The following is a 25,537-nucleotide window of genomic DNA, read 5'->3' on the forward strand; positions in this document are numbered from 1 at the left end:
GAAAAAAATTGAATACATGTGAAACTGCAAGAGCTTGCTGCCCTCCCCCAAGCCTGGCTCGAGAACATTTCAATGATGCATTATTACTTTTTAGTTGCTATTATTATATACTTATATCATATACATTTACCTAAACACGCAATACCACATAGCTACAACATTACCARAGCAAAAGGGTTCCTTCCAAAGTGTAACAAAGATTTCTAAAYCTGAAGACATGCCCAAGCCACAATTCATAATTAATAAAAACCCACTGCAGTGGTCCAACAATTCACCACCACCATTTCATATCAGCACACCGTGGTTAACCGACTACAAGCCCCAAGCAAAAGCATTCCATCAGTTTAAAAAAAATTGTTTTGTTCTTTCTAAATGTCTACATTACTTGCAAACATGTTTAATTAACCCTAAAATCCCTAAACAAAATTATTTCTGATCAGAAATACTTATGGTCAAATTCCTGTGCTTTGTTTTAACTTTTACCAAAGAAAATGTAAACCACAATGAAATTAATTTTTCATATATTGCATTYATGTTTTACACTGCTGTGCTGACCCAGAGAAACTTCCAACTGATCACAATTCTACTTTTAAATGTTTTGCTCTTACAAAACCCCGACAGTTTAGTAAGATTAGAAGTGACCAGTTCCTACTTCATAGRAAACCTACGTGATTATGAAAGAAGAATTGAAAAAGAAAAAAAGCACTACTAAGCAAAGACAGACACCTGAGTTGGAGTGAGTTTATTAGAAGTTAGAAAGACAAATACACAAATCACTGAACACCAAGATTAGTAGAGAAAAGCATAATTGCCAAAATCTCACACAAAGACTAAACAGCAATGCTACTTTAGAATAATCGTAAGTGAAGACATCCAGAGTTCCATATTGATGTTAACCATATAATAGGTCTCTAAATACATTTTAAAGCACTTGGAGAACATGCTTTACTTTTACGGGTTTGGTTTTTCTTCTGTAAAGATCACCATCATGCCATTTCAATAATACCTTGTGTGATACTTTTAACTACCTTTATTCCATAGTGAACAGCTACTTATAAAGGTCATTGTTACTTGTTTGGTTTTTTTACTAATGTATTACACAGCAAATGGTTGTAGTAACATTTGGTATGACTAGATACATATCTGGCAAAGCTACACAGGTACAGAAATAGAAAACCAAAAACGACACCAGCACTGAAGGAATGGCCAGTTTACAGGGAAGTGTAGCTCTGACAAGAATCTTAAGGGGTTTGCTAAAACACAGCAGTCAGTACTGAAGAGAGAAGTTAAAGCTTGAAGATGGTGCACGCCCGTCATGCAGGAGACAGTATAAGAATCACAAAAGGCATCTAGGCCTGTCAGAAACGGAGAGAGAAAAACTGAATGAAACTGTTGGGAAAAATTCAACAGTTTTCAATTTTGAACAGTTAGTTTACAGTATTTCTAGGTCATGTTCAAAACGTTTTTTCCCCAGAGTAACGATCTGGACAGCCCTTAAGCACAAAGTGCAGGCCCTTGCAATTACCAGAACCCACATCYTTATGCAGTTTCACCTACATCACTGAGATGGGACTCACAATGAGCATGACAGATGCTGTGCATTCAAGTTAGAATYTGTATAAAATAMAAAACACCTTTAAAAAGCRAGAGCTATTACATTTCATAAACAAAAAAAAAAGGATTCTTTTTTAGTTGACATTAACACAAAAAATAATAAAAAAGAACTAAAAAAAACCAACAAAGAATAGAGCAAAGTGCATTCATTTCAGCTTTAACTTCTGTCAGGAATTTTCCTTGAAACAAAAGTGCAAGAAGAAAGAGGTCTTCACCTAACCTCCAGACAAAATTCTGTTTATTTCCTTAAGGAATTAGAATCCAACTGGCCTAGGTCAATTCACTTGCACARGTATTTTTAGAACATATCTCTGTGTGTGTCTATATATAATCCAAGTGGAATTTTCTCTGCTATCCCTAATGCAGTGAGGCAGCTGAAACTATCCACCTTTAAAATAAACTGTGGTTCAACTTGAACATTTTCCATTCTTTGTGCAAGGACAGAGACCATTACCTACAGTCTCAATATGCCTGTCTTGAGAGCCATCACCTATAACAACTGGAGGAACAATAATTAAAATTATCTTTGGAAATGGCAAAATGCCTTGCTACCAAGTGATTGAAAAATCTAAATCTAACTATTTATGTATCAAACTAAATTGCAAATATTCTTCACACTTAAAGACAGACTTCAGCTTTGCAGATTGAATAAACAGAAGTCAAAGCTCCAACTGGAAGTATTATCATCAGCAAAAAGACTAATTATTCCTGTGCTCTGAAATCAGCAATACTATAGTAGTGCAAATGATCCAAAGAWAAAAGGCAAGACAAATTTGGTAGGTATAGAGCATAACTCTAGAGAGTAAACCTAACCAGAACATTAGGAATAAGCAGACAAGTTTTTGGGTACCTTAAATCTAAAATAAAAATATCAAACTCAGAAGTTAAATACTGACTGCTTGATTAACAAAATACTACCAAAGCATGAGCCCAGGATAAAAAAATACATTCCTGAGCCCAGAGTAAACAAAAACCAAAACCACAACATGTTTTTATGGCAAATTTTAATTGCCAATTTTTATGTCATTCACAATGAGAATCACCTTACTACTGCTGACTACACCTCCTTACCATCACCATCTCCTGTATTTTGTATTTTTCTGGTACAACGCTCCTCTGTCTGACACTCATTAAACAAGAGTAACTCATCAGCTCATCTGCAGTAGTGAAATCCATAGTTTTCCTTTCACACCTGAAAGGGGACTTACATGCCTAAAAGCCTGTCTGAAGCAGATAGCTTAAGAGTAGGAAAAGATACTTCTTCAYGCTACAAACATTATAATAAGTAGCACAAAGATTTTCATCTGTCCTGCAGCAGGCTGCAAGATCAGTTTACAAAAATGCCAATGACAGGCACTCGCTGTTATTTTTTTAATAGAAGTATAATAAGGGATCCGAATCTTGGCCTTTCCACCTTACACTTTAAAGACCAACTATTTCCTTGCATTTTCTTCTGTTCACTGTAAGGCATCAATTTTGTAAGTGACATGTAAACATGCATTATAACAACCTTTCTTAATGTGTCTGTTTTAACAGTTTCTGGCAGATTTACTTCAATAGATATTTCAGTTCTTTGGTGAGAGTGTAAGACATTACATCAAAGCCTACAATGCTTCTACAAGGCCYTTAATTACATGCTCCAACAGAATTTTTTCATTGAGTTTGTCCCTTTGCTTACCCYACCTATTCTCTCCTGACAGCCAAAGAACAAGAGTCAGCTTGACCACTTCAGAACAAATTAAATGGAAAAGGCAGGCCCCTCTTGAGGCTCTGCAGACACAAATAAAAGATTCTACTACACTTTATCAGAGGTCAGAAGAATCTACTACACTTTATCAGAATCAGAGAATTTTGTCTGGAGGGAACACACAAGGGTAAAAAAACTACACGRTATAAAAGTAGAGGGAAGAACATCACTGAGATAGAAATACTTGCAGARGGGAGGGAGAGAGAGTTGCCCACTTCACGTAGAACATGTAATACAAAATACCTTCTCTTAAGAGGGGGAAAAAGAAATAACGAATATGAGAATGAAGCAATGCCATTTCAGCACACCAAAAATAAAGTTTGCTTACCCTGAGAGGTCAAAATTTAATTTTTCAGACCAGCAAATTTTATGACTGAATTTGATTTAAATATTGACCTAGAAATACTGTCTATTGCTTTTCCCCAGAAGGCCCTTTCCATCCAAAACCTGCATGCATTGATGTCAATAACAGAAAAAAGTTTAATCCGTTTAGAACATACAGTCATGCAATGTATAGTGAAAATTAAGGGAGGAGTACAGTACACAGTTCTAATGCTGAATGGGCAAAATGAGAATTAAAAAGAGAGTTATCCAACCTGTCTTTGGCTTTATTAATGATGCAGTATTAATTCACAATAGATGCTGATTGACTGTCTTGGCACTGAGAACACCAATGCCAAGAAAACAGTAATAAAGAGACAAAAGCAAAGATGGAAAGAACATTCTCCTTTAAGACTAAAGCATTGTGTGTTTTCTCAAGGTTTCTTTGGAATGCTAAGCCTTTGTCTCATGTGTCTTACAAAAAGAAGGGGAAAAGAAGATTGCTAYTGTAAGAGAAATGAAGCTTCAGAACACTCAATATTGCAAAGTAGGCTACTTCCCCTCCCATACAGCAAAAGCAACACCACTTTTTTAATCTAAGAGAATATTTTGAGCGGAACTGCAGCTAAGAGTTAGTGAACAGTGCAATAKCTATCCCATTGCCAGCAATGGGATAAAGCATGGGAAAGCTGGTGACAGAAGCAAACTACATAARCCAGAGAATAACTGAAAGCTTGCACTGTCCTTCAAATTAAAGGAAAACAATGGTTAGAAAAATGCATATGTAAACACATTATATATATATGTATATATATGTTTTTACTTTATGACAATCAGTGTAACACAGTGAAGCCAATATATGGGAAACAAGTAGGAACAAGCCCTGGCTCCAGACAAATTTTAATATGGGAAAGTCATATTAATTTAAATGAAGAAACATGAAGTCATCATCACATTGTTACATGATGGCATTGCCTCTTGAAAAGGACTGTATAGCAGCTTGAAAASCCATGTTCCTTCCTCCAGCAAGCTGATAAGGAGGAGATTAGAATTATTTTAGTGTTGGACTGGTCATTTTGATTTACTCTGAAACTGCTAACACTCAGTACATCTCCAYAGCAAAAGCTCCTTGTGATTCCAACTGATGGAGTATTTTTAAAGAAACATTTAAATTACAAGCAAATATGGCACCAAAAGGAAAAAAGCATAAGTGAGTTAATTGCCAGAGTATTTCTACCAGTAAAAACAAACCACTGACAAGCAATTGCACASCAGGCCACAACCAGGACACTCAATCAGCATTACACAACTTAGCCTTAAATACAACTGCTTGGGATTCTTGCAGAAATGTCACCATGAAGGACAACAACAGAAAGGATGTTTTAAAATTTAAAAGTATTACAAGTTTTTTAGCACTATGATAGACAAAATGTTATTCTTCATTTCTTAACTGATTCTGCAAAATTACAAAATACAACATAGATCAACCGGGAAACTACTGAAAGCACACAGGCTGGTGAATGGACAGCCCTAGTTGTTAGGTGAGGGTTTCCTAGGCTACTTTCTCCAACTGTGTACTGTACTTACCCCATTCCACTCTACGCTCATACTCACTTCCTCGCCGCCATCAGGGCCACTCTCGTACTTTACCACATCCACGTTGAGGCTTTCTCTGCTCCGCCGTTTTTCTATGCTCTCAGGGTCATTCAGCACTTCAGCCACTCTCTGTTTGTGAACATTGTCAAGACCCTGAGAATTTGATAAAATGGGAAGAGGCTTTACCTTGTTACAAGCTCTATTAATCTACAACTTACAACAACTGTGCCAAGCAACAAGTAAAACTAGCCCACAATTCCATCAGCCYAATTCTACCTTCAGAGAGCAAGTGAGTTGTGCTTTATAAATTGCAAGAATCCACACAGCCTGAAGTGGACAGTTCAGTAGTTTGATAATTCACTGATTTGTCAYTCTTTTCCTCTTTTCTCATCATTTGTCTAAGCCTCGTGGTGCTCATGTCACTTACCCGAAGCAATCTRGCACCAGCTAAATATTTAAGCAATTTATAGATAATGAACCATCARTGTAATTCTCAAGCTTTCCACCCATGAAATGGTCTAGTCTTCATTCACCTTTGGAAAGATGTCTGAATATCTAGTACCTCAGAAACAGGTTGTGTTATTTAAAAATACTTACATAAAACACTTGGCATTAGTAYAGTTTTCCTTCAGAAAGAAATGAAATGGAATATAAGCTTTTAATAAACATACTAAATATATGGYCAATATGTTTGTGTTAAAGAATGCTTATCAATTATCAAATAATCCTTTAGATATTTTAAAAGTGCTACAGTACCTCAAAATCTTTAATGCAGAAACTACAAAATATCACAACTCATATCATACTTATTTTTAGTTTTGTTTTCTTTATAGTAAATCTATTCCACATCATAACCAGTATTTGCTGACAGCAAGAGATACCAGAAGAATGCCTTATAAAATATTCTGCATTTTCTACAGTACAGCACTAGCAGCAAATGCAACAGAGATACGTGTGGTAACTCCACAAGGCSAACCACAATACCGAAAGTGAAAAGGATGCAGTTCTTAAAAATAAAGAGCACGATTAAGAATGAAAGTTGTTTTAGTGGCATGGAGATGTCAGATTTTTGGAAAATGTAACTGTTTTCCCCTAAGAGAAAAACATTACTTGAATGACTCAGAATGAAARTGTAGTGTTAAATGCTGCTGTGTTAAATTAACACAGCATTGTCTCCTACACATGTAAATCTAGTGGTGTGGACACTGCCAGATATTATGGATTAATGGTATAGGTGGTGTATGATGCACAATGAAAATCTGAAGTATCCTTAAAAACAAGCAAGCCTCTAGAAAAAAAAAATCAAAGTCCTATTTACCTTAATATAAAAAATGAAATTAAAATTGAACTTTCACATTGTTTACTTGTATTTTCTTACTTTGCTTTCCATTTCAACACCGACTGACAACCCATGTTTTTTTTGTCCAGTCTTACTTATAAAAGACATGTATCAAATCATCCAAAAGRGAAAGAAAAAACAAAAGCCAATAAAACCCCAACAAACCAAAATTCTCTTCTGCTTTCTAAGAGAAGAGAGGATGGGTTGAGCAGTGGATTTGATAGCACAAAAGACAGCACATTAAAATAAAGTCCTCAGTGAAAATTCAATATCTATCCCATTAGTCTACAAAAGTAGCAGAAACCAAAAAGCCTACTCCAGTCAGTCAGTTKCATGCAGAAACTGAACATTTATAAGTTTGACAGCTCCCTATTAAAAATAGAACAGCATGACTGGCCAAGGACATTTCCAGCAGAACCTCTCCATTTTCGCCCAGCTACAGTCTCTCCCAGGACAAGCAGCCAACTGAGGACTGCTGGCCAACATCATGTTTTCTGCTCTTTCATTTTCTACATAATTTCACTCCCAGTTTGAATCATGTCCCCAGTACATGGTACCACTGCCCTAACAATTAACCAGACTGCATGTGTTAAGGCAGTATCAGTTTATCACTAATTCAATCTGAAATTAGAGGGTGACCAGGMACTGAAAGTTTCTATATTCTGTGTGCACAAAGTGGAAAATCTGTACAACCACAATGCAGAAACCTCATTAAGGTGAAATTTTCATACTTGCCTGTTTACGGGATCTCATTGCTGCCTCTTCTAATGTTTCAGCAGCTTCAAATTTGCCCTGTCGTCTGTAAAGTGCCCCAAGGTTCTTTAAAGTAGTTGTTACTGTTGGACTATTGAAAGAAAAGAAAAATAACTCTCTGTAATATGAATACTCACACAGTAAACTCTTCTCAATTCACTAATAAAAAACTTAATTATATTCATCATACTTTTGTAGTAACMTATTAATTCTCTCTTTTAATACATTGTACTGTACTGTACTTCATGTACACACAATAACTAGCTGACCCCTTTCAAAATATATTAATGTCTCACACTATGGCTAGACAGCATCCCTGAAACTGGAATGCTATAATCTTGTGCTCCTCAACTGCATCTCAACGTGAAAACTTAGCTCTAGACAAGTGTGTCCCAATGGAAAAATTGTGAAGCTTCCAGAAAATATGCTTATTCATGCATAGAGAGACCATTAGTGTAGCATGTGTTAACCACAACAGTAATTAACAGTTTCTTTCATCAGCTTCTRCTTAATACCTATTTGTAGCTTCTATGCATTCAAACCATGCTTGAACAACAAAAGACAAAAATTTGCCCTTTCCATTAACAAGTCTCACACTCCAACAMGACATTTTTGTTTCAATGGCACAAAATTAGCTCAGTCAAAGTATTGTTGCATGAAGTTTTGCTCCAGTAATAACAGAGAAAGGATTTTCTCATGCATTAGAATGAAAAACAAACCAACAAAACATATTGCACCCAGAATTCAGGATAGAGAAAAAAGAGATTTCAACAGCACAAAGGTTCTGATGCTCGTTAAACATAAGAATTCAAACATTCACTTAACAAAAACCCCTTGCTGATTGTCAGTACTAGCTGCAGGTTTTTCATGAATTGTAACACCTACATGTTTAAAAAGTTGCAGCAATAACAAAATTAAACAAAAAATMATTTCAGTAACTATAGGTTGAAATCCTTTTTTCTCTTATTTCACTTTAAGGTACACATTGTCATTCACACAACTGTATTCTTCAAGCTTTAGAAATTCAAATAATGCTTAGTTGTGGCAGTTTAACTTTGTTTTCTTGAGCCAGCTAGGTAACTGAAGGTGTAGTTATTTGCAATCCCATTTTTGGCCCCCTCCAGAAGCGTTGCAGGAGCAGGAAGGGCACATATGCCAAGAAGCGGTACACAGGGAAGGAAAGGTGACCTACGCTGCCACCTGAAGGACTGCCAAGAACACAACTGGTGCAATTTTATGTCACTAGATCTAACCAGCCTAGATTAAAAGCAGTCTCAGCACTTGAAAACTGTTACTGTATTCCTGAAAACCAGTCTCGGGCTTGGAATTTTTAACACTCTTGTTTTTAAAGTCCTAACCAAGGAGTTGTTTTGGTTTCATTTTCAAAATGCTTTAATCTGAGACACTGAGTATTTCTGAGTTGTTTGTCCTGTAAAGAAATTACTCACCTGTCAACTTTGCAAGCTTTGTACCAGCCACCATATTCTCCAAAAGATGTGCCATCTTTTTGCTTTCCCTAGAACATAAATATTGTTGAAAAAAAGACCTTTGCAACTTAAAACAAGTAAAAGCTCAAAAAAAGATTCATGACAATGGTCTTACTTTGCATTCTTCCCTTTCTTCTGCATGCATCCAGATAGGCTTATTTTCATCTGGTGAAACAAGAAACTATTTTATAGAAGAACAAAACTACAAGGTATTTATTATTTSATTTTCACCACTCTGAAATAAAGTTGTAAACCAGGGAATTATACTATTACCACCACAAAACCTTCCTGTCCATASTACAAGCAGCAGATAAATAAAACATGCACCTCTTTCACAGTTTTACAGTTCTGTCTCCTTTTCTTATCTGAACTTAAGACACAGTTACTTCTGAGAAGCTTTGAAGTCAGTATGTACTGCCACCCATTTGTCATGTGTCTAGTTCTATGCTAGAAAACATGAATTTATTTCTTTTATCATAAAAACTGCTTTGACATCGACTAAGTGGTGCATATGCTACTGTCACGGAATGAAAAAGAGAACGAAAATTCTTTACTGGGATTTTTAGTTGATAAAATGCACATGACATCAACGTATAGTGTAATTCCCAATTTAAAGGTATTTTTGCCATTCTTTAAATGTGTTAATGGAGGGCTTTTGCATTAACAAGTCTTTATTTATGTCACTAAAAATCCAGCATTGACTTCTTCCTGTGACTGGGAAGTGACATACATTTTTCTGCCACTATAAAAAGACTAAAATTTGGTTTAGTTGGCCATGAAATAAATTATGCCAGAAATACAATCCATAAAACATAAATCCACTAAGTATCCACCATGTTTTTGAATCAAATGTTTGCTGCTGTAACGAAAAGCTTTCTTTCGATGAATGTATTTCCAACACATCTATCAGCACACCTTTTAAGTCCACCTAAAGCAGACAATTTTAATCACATATTGACACTATCGACTTGTTGCACATCTCATTTCATAGCWACAAAAATAAAACATAAATTCAAATCTAGGGACTCAAGTTTCTTACCATCTACAGAGCCAAACTCCCGTTCGTGAGCGCGAGTAAGAATCTCTTTGTATAAAGTTTCCGCTTGCTTAAACTTGCCCTGTTTTAGATAGCAGGATGCCTAAAAACAAAATACCCCCCAAAAGATATCAGCATACTGCTCTGTTTATCTTAAAAATAAGAAATACAATACAGGGTGGATAAAAGTGCATTTCAGTTCATGAGAAATCTTGTCTCAGATTTACTTTGGGAAAGGCTTACCAGATTGTTCTTTGTTTTTGCAACATTTGGATCATCKGGTCCCAGCTTAGTTTGGTAGATTTCAAGTGCCCTCTGATAGTAGTATTCAACCTCCTCATATTTACCCTGGTTCTGGCATAGCAGAGCCAAGTTATTTAATTGCTTGGCAACATCAGGGTGATCTTTCCCCAGGACCTGGAAATGAAATACACTGTATTAAAACATTCTGTAATCATCACGTCAGRGTATAGAAATAACTAATTTAGAAACATCCTGTTTTAGTACTCCTCAATTCAACATGAGGATGACAAAAGCAAAAGCTGCATTTGAAAGATATGAAAATTACYCAATTCTATTGCAAACTGAGAATGATGCAGAACAATCCATAAGAGGAACAAAGTAAGTACTAAAACAACATTATAAGGACAGTATTATATAAACCTGAAGATGCAGTCTCATRGACTAAAATAAATATCCACACAGAGAATAATCAACTTAAAATTTTTAACTAAGTGTCAGTTTTTAATTTCAATGCTCTTGACAACTCAAAGACTATTTACCTATCACAGGGGAAGGAAAAAAGGCAAAGAAGGTTAATCACAAAATACAGAATTTAGCACAGAGTGCTCCAGCAATTCCGTAGCACTACTGGAATTTCCTACTGTTTTGAATTTCAGACACTCCTAACTACTAGGCATTGTTMACTCTGAGGTTTATCTGGCAGATCTACCCAACCAAAGCATAAAACAAGTAAGTGTTTAACTTTGCCTTCTCCTTCAAAAAGTCCATTCAAAGCTGCTCTATTTGCCACTCCTACCTTTTCTCTGATTTCCAGAGCTCGCTTACACAACGGTTCTGCTTCTTTGTACTTTCCYCGTTTACCATAAAGTACTGCAAGATTGTTTAGAGTTGCTGCCACCTGTCAACAGCAGAGAAACATTGATTACACTGAAATYTGCTGATACAAATACTTGGTAAATGAACACATCTGCAAGGCATTGATGTTTTCAGATTTTCCATGCACAGGGTAGACATTTGGAAGGAAGAAATAATTATTATTAAATGCATACATACACAATARAGGAAAGAAACACCTAAATCATGAAATAATTTTGCTTCATTTGTAGAAATGTCATTTAGTGCACACATCTTCACACGTTCTTCTCTTACAGAGGTACTTCTSACATCTATACTTGGAGCTGCYCTGCGTCCCACAGGCTACAAAAATKTCACATSAATTCTGCATAACCTTGATTTATGCTTCATTTACAAGTAGCAGTAAACCAAATCAGAAGTGCCTCCTCAATCTGAGTATAATAAAGTGATTTGAAGAAGCAAGTGAAAATCTTTCTTCACAAATTGATTTCCCATAGAAAATCCAGGCAATCCAAAATCACATATGAGCAAATTATTTATGGTGAAACAGCACTGATATAATGTAGCTTCCTACCTGTACTGTTAAAAGACAAGCCAGGTCTTAAAATCTTTCCTGTTGAGTTTGATATTAGAATTAGTTGASAAAAATTCAGTGAAAAACAAACTAAAATTATGATATTGCATGATACAAACCGCTGGATGATCTTTGCCCAGAGTCTTTTCACGGATGGCCAAGGCATCATTCAGGAGATTTGCTGCATCTTTGTATTTGTTCTGGTCTCTGAATTGTAAAGATATGTAATTAATACTGGGGATTCAGGAAAGAAAAATCGTAAGAATTAACCTGACTTCACTACTGACCTAAAGMTGCTACTACAAAGGAATAGTAATTRAATGTGAATATATTCATAAATTAGGAAATAAAACTCTGAAGCCTGTAATTGTAAATAGTTTGCTAGCTGAAGACTGTACTGAGTATGTACTATTTCTAYACTGATGTCCAGTTTCTAGCTGCTGATTACCTCAAAGTGAGTAATTAAGACATACCCCCTCAGTAGACAAAAAAAAAAAAATGTATCAAAACTATTTTCATTCCTAACGCAAAGGCATGGGCAAAAGTACAGCAACTTGTTTGACTTTTAAGTATAGGAAGACACACAAATCTTTTAGGATCCTCTTGAGGGTTTGAATAATAATTTAAATAGGAARACAGAACAGGGAAGAAGTTCTAGTCTAAACATTATTAAGTATTTATTTCAGTGGTATTTATCTGTGTCAGTATACAAACCTGTACACCAAAGCAAGTATGTTCAACATAGTGGCAACATCAGGATGGTCATGACCTGAAGTCTTCTCCAGATCTTCAAGAGCTTGTTTACAGAGAGGTACAGCAACCTCGTATCTACCTTGGGAAGCGTACTGGATAACAAGATTATGAAGGGTCCGTAATCTTGCTGGAATTTCATAGCCACCTTGTTGGGCAGCAGCTGCTGCACTGCTATGCTGCTGTTGAACTGAAAGAAACACACAAARTTTCAACTTGTATAACAGATGACTGTAAATAAATCATCTCACATGACATTTAAGGGATGTAAAGTGAGACTCACTGAATTTTATTTTGTCAATACACAGAATTAGCATTAGAACACACTTCTCAGCTGTCGTGTGGTCTTGAACAGTGACAGGGGAATATGACTGTTTCACTCTCCATATCCTGTTCAGTGTTGTACTGTAATTATTTTTACAGTTCTAGTAGCTCAAAGAGCTAAATGTAATAAACTAACGAAGAAAGTAGGAAACCATTTCAGCTCAGCAAACCATTAACATTCTCGAGATTATATAATAATTTTGCACTTACAAATACTGCTGTTCCCCTATGAAAAGGAACACTAACATAGACAAACTGAATACCTGCAGAAAAGCTTTTTCCTTTATTCTCCTCTCCAAACTTGCATTTATTTCCCTTTGTTTGCTACATCAAGGAGCACTTAAGGTTAGCACRTAAAGGACTGAAACACCTTGGATGCCAGAAATAACAGCTGCAAGACCAAAAGCCCTGAGTCAAAACCAACACTGAYATTTTACTCACTAAMCCWCAGGCTTAGCCAGTATTTYCCAGTAGCTCATAACCTTTGGYTGTTGCAACCTTCATTCTCCCACTYCCYACAAAAATCTACCAACCCCTTTTCACCTGACCAATTTCTGAGTTTTAGAAAACTCCCTCTAACTCTAATCATTTTCATTAAACTCTAGAGAATGAACAGGATAAGAGCTCCAGCCAAGAGCTTGACTTTATTCTCTCCTTTCTATTAAGCAAAAAAACRACTCTCACAGAAAGTGAGAGCATTTTTATGTTAGTGGAATCACATAATTCCAAGCCTATACCCCCAGTCACTGCCTGCCAAAGCAYGGAAGCATTTCAGCATTTTTTGGAAGCCAAAGAAATCACTGACATGTCAACTTTGTCTTTTGTAAAGCAAATTAAGGGAGCTTTGCCACTCAACCTTCCTACTACAAAATTCTAGGGAAGCAAGAAGTTCATGATCAACGCTAAGCTACTGTAAACTCTTCAAGCCTTCCTTTCAGTGCTGGCTATGGGCAGCATTACCATGCTGTCAAGAATGCAGTGTACGTTGTGTGTGCATGCCCATAAAGGAAATTGGAAACTGTTGATTGCAAAAGGTGGGTCCCTTCAGACATTTTCCCTGAAGCCATTTGTCTGTAAGAACCATTCTGCTCCGAGTACACTCCACTGACTCTACAAAATCTATTTGTTCTGTTTACACACATACAAAGAACACATTTCACTTAGCAAAGCTCATCTATTAATAGCTTTTTCCAATCATACTACCAAACCTCTACCTCAAGCTACACTGCATATTCCTCAGTCCTTCTCACCTGAAGACAAACAACACTTTCACAATGAGTGTTAAAACTAATACAGACAACCTTAGCAAAGGACTAAAGACAGTATGAAAAAGATTTCATACTGAAATTCACCACAAAAGATCTTAAATCGGATTATTTCAAAAGTTTTTAACAGAATTTACCATCTTGCCAGAATCTGCCTCARTCACTTGCAACTAACCATTCTAAGGCTCAACAGAAGGATAACAGATCAAATTCTGAATTTAAGTAATTCTGAAGAACTTTACAACAGCTGGTAAACTCTCTTTAAAAATATAGGGCCCAGTTCTGTATATACCAGTGAAAATGTGCATCAGTGATTGGATTCCTTGTTCTAACAGAGGTATTCACCACTCCAGCTGTATTCCAGAGGACCCCAAGCATGTATCCATTTTTGTAAAAAGCATCTTTATTTTCTGCATTGCAGTAACACACCAACATTGTAATCTGCAGTACACTTACTTCCTTGTCCTTGGTCATCTTCATCATTGGGAAATAGATCATCCAAAGGCTCTTTGGTGGAATCCGTATCTTTATCCTCCTACAGAACAYCCAAACACAACAAATTAAACCTCAGGCATAACAGGACATTCCAGTTAATCAGCATTGCTAAAGGAAACCTCCAMATTCAGAATTTCAGAACTGACAAGAATAACATTTCTCACTTAAGTTTTACAAAGGACTTATATTTGAATATATTTACACACTCTGTCCCAAAACAATACAGGACACCTTCARAAGGGCCAGGAATAGAAATGAGGTCTCCTAGATTTCAGTCTCAATTTAAGCACACAAGAACACATTTGCTATTCTCACAGAGGCATTAGACCTGATGAAAGTACCCAGTGAAGAGTAAGCACTACTCTTGTCCATGGTACTTTGTTTAGTCACAAACACAGTTATAGGTGGACATGGGAGAGGTGTAAGAAGACCTCAATTTCTGAGTACTCAACTTCTGTTGATTTTGCAATTATAATCTGTAAGGTTCAAAAATTAAAAAAACAAAACAAATAAGGAACACTTGAAAGGAAGCTAATTTCCAAGAGTCTCCATCTGGAACCATACCAACTTCTGCATAATCCATCCAGGTATATTGATTTTAAGCATCAAAAGATAATTTCAAATGYAAAACAAAGAGAAAGATCATCCCTCAGTCCCGCTCCCTAAATGTGGAGTCTACACAATATCAGTAGTTGAAGTTCTCAGAAATTGTAAGCTCAGTAAGGACAAAACACGGACACAGAACACATTCTTATTTTTCTGGCYCTCTATCCAACACCTTTTTCCACAGATGAGAAAAAGGCAACTGCTGCTGCTGCTGGCATTAAAATATAATGTTGGCAAATAAGGGGCACTGCAAAAACAGGAAATTGATGGGATTAGAGCTCAGATGGGAAGTTCATAATTTTAAGAATTGATTCCAAYCTCATACTGAGTCTACATCACTGACTATTTTGAAGGCTAGAAACAGAGACCGTCCAYACGGTTAGTGAAACTATAAGGATGCTTGGCTTACTTGGAATCTATTAATTAATTAAACTTCAAATAATGGAGCTATTTAGGCCATCCACAGATTACAGTCTGACAGTATGGCACATCAAAATCCCAATATTCCCTCCTCCTACCCCTTTTCTGAACAGGCTTCACTGGCAAATTCAGCTATAAATACCAAGTCATGGAACAGCACTGAGAAATTCCAGGTGCAACCAACTAAAACAACTCTCACTAYCTACAATATGTTAAAAAAGGATTCATCAAGAAGTCAGTTAAGCATGACTAAATCAAATCCACTTTCAACCATTAAAATTGGTAAAATAATTAGTTAGGAAAAACTGCTCTTTCCAAGACACTGCTGAGAAGGTCTGAACACACAAAAATGAGATCCTTCTCTACAGTTCCATCTAACCTAAGGAAGCAGAATAAAACTTTATAGAGAAAGGCAAATAAATCAGAAGTCTTTTAAAGCAGTAAGTTCCTTCTGTAAACTGAAGTTGTAATCCTTTTCTCTCTGAATCTAAGAATACGTAACACAATGGGCTTGAAAACATGCAGATGATCACAATTTCTGGCAGATGGTCCTGACAGGGGATTCAACAACATCTTATCTTGTGTAAATTCTCAACACATACAAAAGCTATACACTGATTTCACTAGACAAAAATTAAATATTTCACCTGCAGTCAAAATAAGCCAAGTCCTCTAGGTACTTAAAATCTTTCATAGGTTAGATTTCTCACTTATTTTAACTGCTGAGTTTACAGAAGTAAGATTTTTGTTTGGTCYAATTCTTTACATTTTTATGCTTACATGACACTAAATGAGTATTTATGAATTTTGTTCTTCATGTATTTTACTATCTGCAGGCAGTATAATATATATTCTCTTAAAATAAGAATGAGCTCTCAGAATCATTCTGCAAACTTTATGACACTAGTCATAAATTTTAACAAATTTATGTTAGGGACAAATAAAATATATCTGTTGTTAAATAGGCAGATTAAAACACATGTAAATGCAGGATGTTTYTACTCTTTTACTCCACAGGTACTTACTGATGGTGAAATATCATCGTCATATTTTTTTAATTGATTCATGAATTCTAGATGCTTCTTTTCTTCCTCCAGCTGAGCCACAGATTGCTCACTTTTCTGCAATTTCTGCTGTGTATTGGCTAGTTCATCCCGTAGCCACTGATTTTCCTGGCATAGCCGGCGAACCTGAGCACGTAATTTCTGTTTCTCTGATTCCACTGCATTTAAATGATTTGACAAGGCCATCATTACCTGAAAAGCAGAATGTGTCCCGTGACATACTCCCCTAGAATGCAGTCCTGTACATAATATACAAGATTTTCATTATTTAAACCTATGTCAGCTGTGAAATCTGGTAAACAGTCACAGTTCTCTTCTTTTCAGATGTGGTTCTCAATTTTCCTCTAAATTTTTTTTCCATTTAAAATCACAGACTTCTAAGATCATCTCTTTCCAACCCCTTGCCATGGGCCCTTTCCAACACCTTCCACTAGACCAGGCTGGTCAATGCTCCATCCAACCTGGCCTTGAACACTTCCAGGGAGGAAGCACCTGTTCCAGTGCCTCACCACTCTCACATGGAAGAATTTCTTCCCAATATCCAATCTAAACCTACTCTCTTTCAGGTTGAAGCCGTTTCTTATTGTCCTATCACTACAGGATCTTTGAATAGTCCCTCTCCAGCTCTCTTGCAACCCCTTTTGGCCCTGGAAAGGGCTCTAAGGTCTCCCTGGAGYCTTCTCCACCTCTCTTAGCTTATCYCCAGAGCAGAGATGCTCCAGTCYCCTGATCATCTTCATGTGCCTGSTCTGGACTTGCTCCAGCAGGTYCATGTCCTTCCTTTGTTAGGGTCCCAACCTAGAGGAACTCTTTACTAATGATTGTTTTCCATGATGCTACCAGAAGTTAAAATTGTTTTAGAATTCCCTRAAGATTAAATATAATCTTAAAATAYATGAAAAATTTGAACTAGATTACTGAACTGGAAATCTTTGTTCCAGTAACATGAAATGGAACAGTAATACTTTTAACTTGCAGGATCACAAAACAACTTGAGAACTGATACAGCGTTTTAATTTAGCACCTTCCAGACAAAAGGATTTGTATACAAGCTCATAGTTCCTAAGGATGAATACTTTAGCATCATGAAAATATTGAAAGGAACCCTTCTATGACTGAGATCTAAATGAGCAACTGAACATTTTTTATAGATGCATTTTATATTACTAATCATAAGCTGGAGAGTGCAGACATTCAAACACAGCCACATTAAGGACAAAAAATAGAACACCCATAAAAACAGACTGCTTGGACCAGGTATTTTTTTTGCTGAGCAAAGTTAAATGAAAAAGGAGCTTATTAAGTGAAAGCCAAACACTACCAGCAGAAGATATTCTCCCTTCACTGTTTATGCAATCTCCCACTGACACATGCAGAACAGCTGGCAGTAATCCCAGGAAGMACACCTTGTAAGAATGAACCACTGSTGAGAATACGTATCTTTTAGATCAGTTAGACATCCCCAAAATACTAGTATTCCATCTCCTCAATTTCAAGCTTTTTTAAAAAACAAATTTATCTTTAAGTGTAAGCATTTAATGTGAAACAGATGGTGTCCTTGGCTGAAATTTCAGCTGTCAAAATATTCATTAAGCCTTCACAAACAAATTTTTCCTATAAAAGTAAGGAAAACTCCAGGTATAATTTCCTAATATCAGTCCAAAGCTCCACACTTCAGCACCAACCTATTTACACATTAAAAATTGTTTTAATATTTTTAATTATTTGGTCAATTCAAACATGGCATTCATATCATCGGAGAGCATATTTAGGAAAATTGTGGTAATAGGGTCAATGCATTCAAACACTAAACAATCCACGTTGGCATCATCTTTTGCTGTCTTACTCCCTAGAATTAACTGAGAGAAAAGTCTGGTGACTTCTTCAGTAATGTTGGTTTCATTTTCATGGAAATAACATGTCACCAGACCTACATGCATGCCACAAAACCCATCTATTTCTATACCTTAMATAAATTAAAAAACCCACTACATTTTTACAACTTAAAGCATGCAGGAAGAGCAACTTTATCAGGTCTGAGAGAAGAAGCAGTTTGAAGTGTAATTGGCTTCCTAACAAAGGCAGCAAATGCAGACATTCTTGACTCACCACCGCAACTCACAAAGTACCGTGTGAGGCAAACAAGGCAGGAACGTTCACAACTGAGGCTGCTGAATCTGACAGAGCCAAAAATCAGAACTAGCTTTACTGAGTCCTAATACTACATAGAAGTTAGGAGAGAGAAGTTCCTCGTTCACTTTGCATCTTCTACAATCAACCATTAAAGGTAACTCAACTATTGAAACTTTATTCCATGTATTTTCTAGCATTTTCTTTCTATTCAAGGCATCAAAGTACCACATACGTACTAAAGCCTCACAGTCTGTCCAGGGCTTCTACATTCCCCTGTCTGATAACCCACATTTCATTCTCTMCATCTCAATTCACCATGATCCAATGCACACAACTTCCAGATCATCGAACAATAACAGCTCGATCCAGAAGAGAAGTCTGAGCACAGTTATAGACCAACAGAAAGCCTATTAATGTAGAACTAACTCATCGGCAATTTCAACTAATTTGCAAACACTCTGCCATTTTACAGTGATGATTGTCACATCACATTGTTTCAGGTTTTTGACTTAGTACAAAACACCATAATGTTGTACTGTAAACAAAGTCCTGACATCTCAGCTAAACATGTAACTTTTCACTCATCTTCTGCAGATGATACCTTCATTGACTAAGAGTCCACAGAAATTAGCTCAGAGTTCTCCCTTTAATGCACCAGTGAAAGTTGTTCAGATTCTGTGCTCAGGTCTTTAAAAYGTTTATAGTTTCAATTCTGATTTAGTAGAATGTTCAATAAACATTAGATATTCTTAAGCTCTAAGAGCATCATGAGCTACTATAAAAAATCAGAGTCAAGGGAATATAAACATGAATTTAAGGCTGCACCAGAGTGCAAAGACATTTATATGTGCAAATATATATGTGTGTTTATATGTGTGTCATTTATATGTGTGTTTGTGTGAGACCTTCCTATGCAATCATTTAGAGTTAAAATGCCACTGCTCAGTTCTTGAGCTGCTCAAACACTACCTGCYTAATGCTGTGGAAAAGTCTAAACAGAAAATGCAACTGTCTCACTGATGTCAAGCAGAACCCAGTTATGAGCTCCAGTGCTTTAACACTGAATGCATAATTAGTTCTTTAACACAGCACAAAGGACAGTAACTAACTCTACTAATTACTGCATCTTTTGTCCTTAATATATTAAAAAAAACCTAAATTTCCCAGCATATCATTAGTATCTAGAGAAATGTCTGAAATGCTTTATTTTTACCACAAYTTTACCTGTGCTTCACTAAGGCCAAGCTCCAGCATTTCCAGTGACTTTCGAATCATGTTTGATTTTTCTTCAACCAGATTAGTTTCATCATCTTTCTTCAAACATTTCAGTGTTTCAAGTAAGCTCTGTAAAATTGAATTGTGTTCATTCTTCAGTGCCTCTAGTCCATTAATCACTTGCTTAGTTTTGGCAATGATTTCATCTTGAGTAAGCTTCTCCAACTTCTCTTCCTTTAAATACACCATTGTGGACATGTTTTCATACATTCTGGAATGGAAGAATATGCTAGTTAATACAAAAGGAAAAACAAAATAAGCATATAACTCTATACCTCAATAAAGTTTGAAATGTATATTCAGAATGCAATTATATTTGTGCATAATTTTTACAATTTTTAATGTCCCAAGTTTGAACAGTTTCAAGTTTTCCAGTTTCTGTTTCCAGATTTAATAATAACACACATTGATAAACCAAAAAAGAACACATAATGAAATACAGACTACAAAATGGCATTAAAATTTGTAGCAGGTGTTGAGGAACAGGGCTGCATGTCCAGGACTCTGGTTTGTGCAAAAGCAAACTAGCTGGTGCATAAAACACATACTATATTGAATACAGCTATTTACAGATACCACTGATCTGCAACTGTCAAAAAAACCCACAAGACAGAACTTGAGGAATTTGAAGAAATAGCAGCCAGCCTTCTAAAAGAGTCCATCAGTCAATCATGAGAAAAGTAATCCTTTTCCTTTAAAAAGGAAAACACCATACTCATCTTTTCCCTTGGGCTACAAAAGCTCTCATCACTGTATTTTGAACACCACAACTACCCCCTAGGACAACTTTAATTCATTACTGTAACTCCACAGTTAACACACAGACATTCAATTGCCTGCAGGTCTAGATGCTGCTGTTTTGATGAAGATGCAACACCTGTCTCATGCTGGAAAAAGCAGTTTTTACAGCAGAATCCTTGCAAGAAACATTTCACTGTGCTRTTTTGTCAATATCTAATGCATTACATTAAGAACAATAAATTTCTGGATGTTTGTCAACACCTCTTCCAAATGCAAGTAAAGACTCAAAGACGTTTAGAACCTCATGCATTCTAATTATCACACATGCTCTTACTGAAGTGATAAAGAAGTACAGCAAGGTAAAAATGCAAAAAGAAASCACACAAATTGTTTGGCCCTTTTTAATGTCACCAGAAAAATACTCTATAATGAAAATAACGATTTAAAAATTTACACCTCCACAGGTATTTAAATCTTTGGGTGAACCAGGAAGTATAAATCAGAATAGAATAYGAAAGATTTTTCAAAAGCAATAAATTATCTGTGTGAAGACACCTAGATAAGCTCTGATAAAATAACATTCAAAATTAATTAAAACTCTATTAAAACTTTGTACTACAGAGTCAAGTCCAATTTTAGAAGACGAAAAAACTTAGAACCACTTAAATCTTGATTTAAAACTGCTCTAAAAACATGCATATATGCACATCATGACAACAGCCAATGAATGCGCTCTTATGCTTCTTTATTACATTAAAAATAAAARGTTGTTCTTTCTTTCTATATGTACTCAAATTACCCTCTCTGTTATGATCTCCTGCAATACATACMCAAAAGGCACATCTAGTTGTTACCAAAAAAGAAGCTGAGTGACACTGGTTTATTTTGTAATAATCTATTGTCAGAAAACACAGAATGCACAGAGAGATGCTGTTTTAAAAAAAATACACATTGACACACCTCAGTAAAAATAAAATAAATTCTAAGAGACAAATACAGAGAAATTAACACCAATAAATTAACAGATAAATTAAAAGACCCATAGCTCTGCCTGAATATACTGAAGCTGCAGCTAAGGATGGCTAAGCCAGCACAGCAGCTTTTGAAGAGAGGAAAAGCAGGTTTAAACTTGATGGGGCAAAAATACACTTTAAAACCTCCCAGCATAAGACCTGCTTTATGAATACATGCTCATGTCTCAATCCAGTGTGCCAGATTTTTTAGCTGCCTCATCCCAAAGCAAAYGTAGCTAAAAGCTTCCACTGCCTCATCACTACAAGTACAAGGAACCTACTGGAGCTGGAGTCAAGTCAAAAGCTGCATCAAGACAGACTGACCTGAAGGTCCTTGCARACTGGGAGAGGGATTCTCAAGTCTCCTCCAGAGAACACTGCTAGAATCCCAATCTCACCCACTGACAGGAAAAGAACAAATCTTTTGGGATAAAGTGGGGTGCCTATTGGTGTTGAGAGTTTTATAGTCTGTGCTTGGGAGAATAATTTAGAAAACAGGAGGATAACAAATATATTGTCTTGCAAACAGATTTGACTCTTTATAGGAGTAAGATTAATGAATAAATATCTAATTGCCTTTAAGGGTAGTGTGTGTGTGTGTGGGGGGGGGGGTGGTGCTATTTCCACGTTTTTTTTTTAAATGCATTTTACAAAAGATCATTACCTGTTCATCCATCCATATTTGAATACATAATCATATAAACAGGGATGATTTTGTAAAGGGCGAGGACTTGGATATAGTGATCTCTCTGGGTCCCTTCCAACTCAGAATTTTCTGTGATTCTGTGAATTAGATTTGAATATCCTGAGGCAGCAAACCCCACACAGGAAGCAAACAAATGAAATTTGTATGCAGGATGCATATAGAGGAAAGGAGACAAAACCTACCCTGCCTTTCTATTGTTGCTTTTCAAAAAAATATTAAGTCTTTCTTCCTATACTTGTTCCCTACAGAAAAAAAAAAGTGTAGGCAAAACCTTATTAAAAGCTCCTGTAAATTTTGTCCTGCATGCCACTGCACTGCAGATCTTACCTGTTGTAGGGCAGGAATTCTAGACTGAAATACTAGTTTTAAACTCAGTTTACAACTGAAAACAAAAGAATAAAGATGCACAAAGGTTTATATGTAAAACAGAATTTTGAATGAGGAAAAAAAAATGCAATGCAACCAGAGTTACAGACTCACCAGCTGGCTTAAGAAATTTACCTATTATATTAAGCATGTGTCTGGGTAGATCTTGAGTACTACCTTCCTTGTTTGTTTTTGACAATAGAGACTATGCTAAGGTACAAAAGTCACTTAAAGCTTTCCAACACTTCCAGAAAAATCAAATCACTTTCTTAGTTAACTTTGACAGATCAATGTTAAAAGCAATGACATCGGTCAAAGAGGTTTCCACAACATTTTATAACATAAGCTCAAAACAAAAAATGGACTGAGAATAGCAAGAGTCTGAACCAAAGGAAGCAGAGCCAAGCCTTTCAATCATGTAACCACTGGGATAATCTCATCATATACAAACAACTTAAGTGGCTGTTATCTTTAATCAGTATAAGTACTTTGTTATTCATAAAACTTTCAAACCAACTACACTAGTACTGCTGACATCACATTTTTGTGCCTAAATTCTCCTACAGACATACACATATCATAGCCAGCTACCTAAACTCTCCAGCTCATATTCAAAGATCTCTTAAAGAGCTTTGCCTACTCAGCTGCTTTTAAAGAAGAGTCATTTTCCTGTAGATCACCTCAAAATATTCTTGAGCCAAAACATATAAACATATGAATCCCTCTTGATGTAGCAAAACTTACCAAGAAAGAATTCTATTCTATAAAACCATAAGATTTTCTTTTTACTTGACTAAAGATGAGCATGRATCCTAAAACCAAATAAATAAAACCATTCTAATTTTTCTTTCTTGTTATGAATCCCTAAGGAGTCTCCCTCTCTGTATTGATATTTTTATTATTTAATGGGTTTCAAGTACTAAAAGCTTGGAAGATAAATTTTTAATGTATTTAGTGTCTGATCATTAGTGCTGCAAAATACAATTTTAAATAAATAATTCTTTTAAACCCCAAGTCTAAACTCCTTTGTCAAGCCAAATTCCCCCTAAACTTTTGCTCTGAATATACAGCTATCAGGCAGCACAGCTGAAAATTAAGGAATAATGTRTTTGCATATAAAAAAGAGTAGATCATCTTCCCAACAGTAAAAGACTGGTTCAAGCCATACCTACAGGCTCCCTCACCTACATGCACTGCAAATTCCACAAAGTTATGGTCAAAGTTATACTAATTTGAGCTTTTTGTATCTCTAATAGGGACCTATCAGTTCACTGTTTCCTAACAATGATCAGTCTATTCAGGGCTTTTAACCCTAATTTCACTCTGAGTTCCTCCTTAMTTAAATGGCAAGGCTCAGCATCCTACATCTGCCATGTGCTTGTTTCAATTTTGTATGAGCTGCAAATTACAAGTCATTAATTCCCTGCTCAGAGCAAGAACCCGTCTCATTACATCATGGAACGMACCATCTTCAAATACTACGAGCTGCTTTAACTGCTAATCTTCATAATGTGGAAAACTCCCTTCTCAAACAAGCCTCGAAACATCACAGGCCGTCCAAACACAAAAAGAAACTCACCAACAAAGGCAAGAGATGAAAARCAGTTTGGGAAGGACTGAGTAGTGTGTCAAACACTGCATCAGCCGCACCCCCTCCCTCAGGCAGCTCAGCGACAGCAGAAATGACAAAGATGAATCACTCACGGATGCCGTTCATACCCTGAGAAACGTATTTGTAAAAGGACTCAGATAACAAACACAGTAATTTGACTGTATTGCTGTTATGGTTTACAGTCAGAAATCTCCGAGTCTGAAAGAACAATGATTACCTGTATTTTTTTTTAATCTAAGATGCTAGATTTCTCTTTCTCCTTGAGGCTATTTCTGCTGTCACAAGTCATATTCCCATAAAGAATATTTATAATCTTTCTTTTTGTGATTTGCCTTCCTTTTAATTAAAATGATCCCTTATAGTCAGGAATTTTATTCCATTATATGATCTCCAAACTCCCAAAAGAAAGTAGCTTTTTTCTCTTTACATATTCAGGACTGCAGCTTTCCTGTCAGCACTAGTCATSACTCTTCTCATCATCTATATTTGAATCCGCATAGAATAGAAAATCTGGAACYGCACCTGCAAGCAGTGTCCTGGTGGAGGTCAGACTTAAGGCACACTSGCTGACCCAGTTCTATAAACAGAACACTGCTGCACTTCTGCACTGCCTCCGGTTTCCAAATGCATGAGTTCAGAAAGCACCTTCACCATGGAGCACACAGGTACACCAATCACCTTAAAAATAACTCTGCAACGACAATTAGCAGCACATACTGGATGCTGTAAATCACTCACCCAGACACAGGTAAGAGGATGGAGTTGCACATGACCTAGCAACCAACATTAAGCTACAGAGAAACTCCCCCTCTCCAAGGGGACTCACTTTTTTACCAACTTCCAGCTAGTAAATCCACAGTTAAAAAATCTTACTGTGCTCCTCCTGCCAGCCTTCASCTTGGAGCTAACCTGAGTAAAACTACCACTTGGTTTGAAGTGAAGGCATGCAAGGTAAATACTGTAAAAAGGACATTTGTAGTCCTTTATTGTCAAGGGTTTATATCCCAAGAAAACCTCAGAATTACATTTGTAATTTGACCTACAGCCTTAACATGACAAAATGTCTGTATCAGTAAGTAAACTGATRAAAACTCAACCTTTGCAAAGTTTTAGCATTTCTAAAGGCAAGCCCAAGAGGTTTCTGAAGAAATGCACTATAAACAAAAGCCAGCTTGACTAAAAAGAGTAAAACACAAATAAAA

The 25,537-nt window shown here is 36.2% G+C and overlaps 1 protein-coding gene across 8 annotated transcripts in view; it reads right to left on the reverse strand.

The window, feature by feature from the left end:
* Positions 1-25,537, reverse strand: part of KLC1 (kinesin light chain 1) — a 45,113-nt gene that overhangs the window by 8,587 nt on the left and 10,989 nt on the right. For 3 of the 8 annotated variants that reach the window (XM_057365719.1, XM_057365717.1, XM_057365714.1), the window contains exons 2-13: positions 19,847-20,108; positions 16,451-16,681; positions 14,361-14,439; positions 12,280-12,505; positions 11,685-11,772; positions 10,933-11,034; positions 10,137-10,310; positions 9,897-9,996; positions 8,973-9,022; positions 8,819-8,886; positions 7,353-7,461; positions 5,270-5,431 (exon numbers count right to left, since the gene is read on the reverse strand). In XM_057365719.1, the coding sequence (XP_057221702.1) occupies positions 5,270-5,431; positions 7,353-7,461; positions 8,819-8,886; positions 8,973-9,022; positions 9,897-9,996; positions 10,137-10,310; positions 10,933-11,034; positions 11,685-11,772; positions 12,280-12,505; positions 14,361-14,439; positions 16,451-16,681; positions 19,847-20,107 (1,650 nt within the window). In that variant the 5' untranslated portion in view covers position 20,108. Of the gene's footprint in view, positions 1-5; positions 1,356-5,269; positions 5,432-7,352; positions 7,462-8,818; positions 8,887-8,972; positions 9,023-9,896; positions 9,997-10,136; positions 10,311-10,932; positions 11,035-11,684; positions 11,773-12,279; positions 12,506-14,360; positions 14,440-16,450; positions 16,682-19,846; positions 20,109-25,537 lie in introns of those variants that run through there. The other 5 variants (XM_057365716.1, XM_057365718.1, XM_057365721.1 and 2 more) reach the window with 4 other exon arrangements.

The sequence above is a fragment of the Malurus melanocephalus genome, unplaced genomic scaffold (assembly GCF_030028575.1).
Source record: "Malurus melanocephalus ecotype Western Australia unplaced genomic scaffold, MMel_1.1 scaffold_57, whole genome shotgun sequence".
NCBI lineage: Eukaryota > Metazoa > Chordata > Aves > Passeriformes > Maluridae > Malurus > Malurus melanocephalus.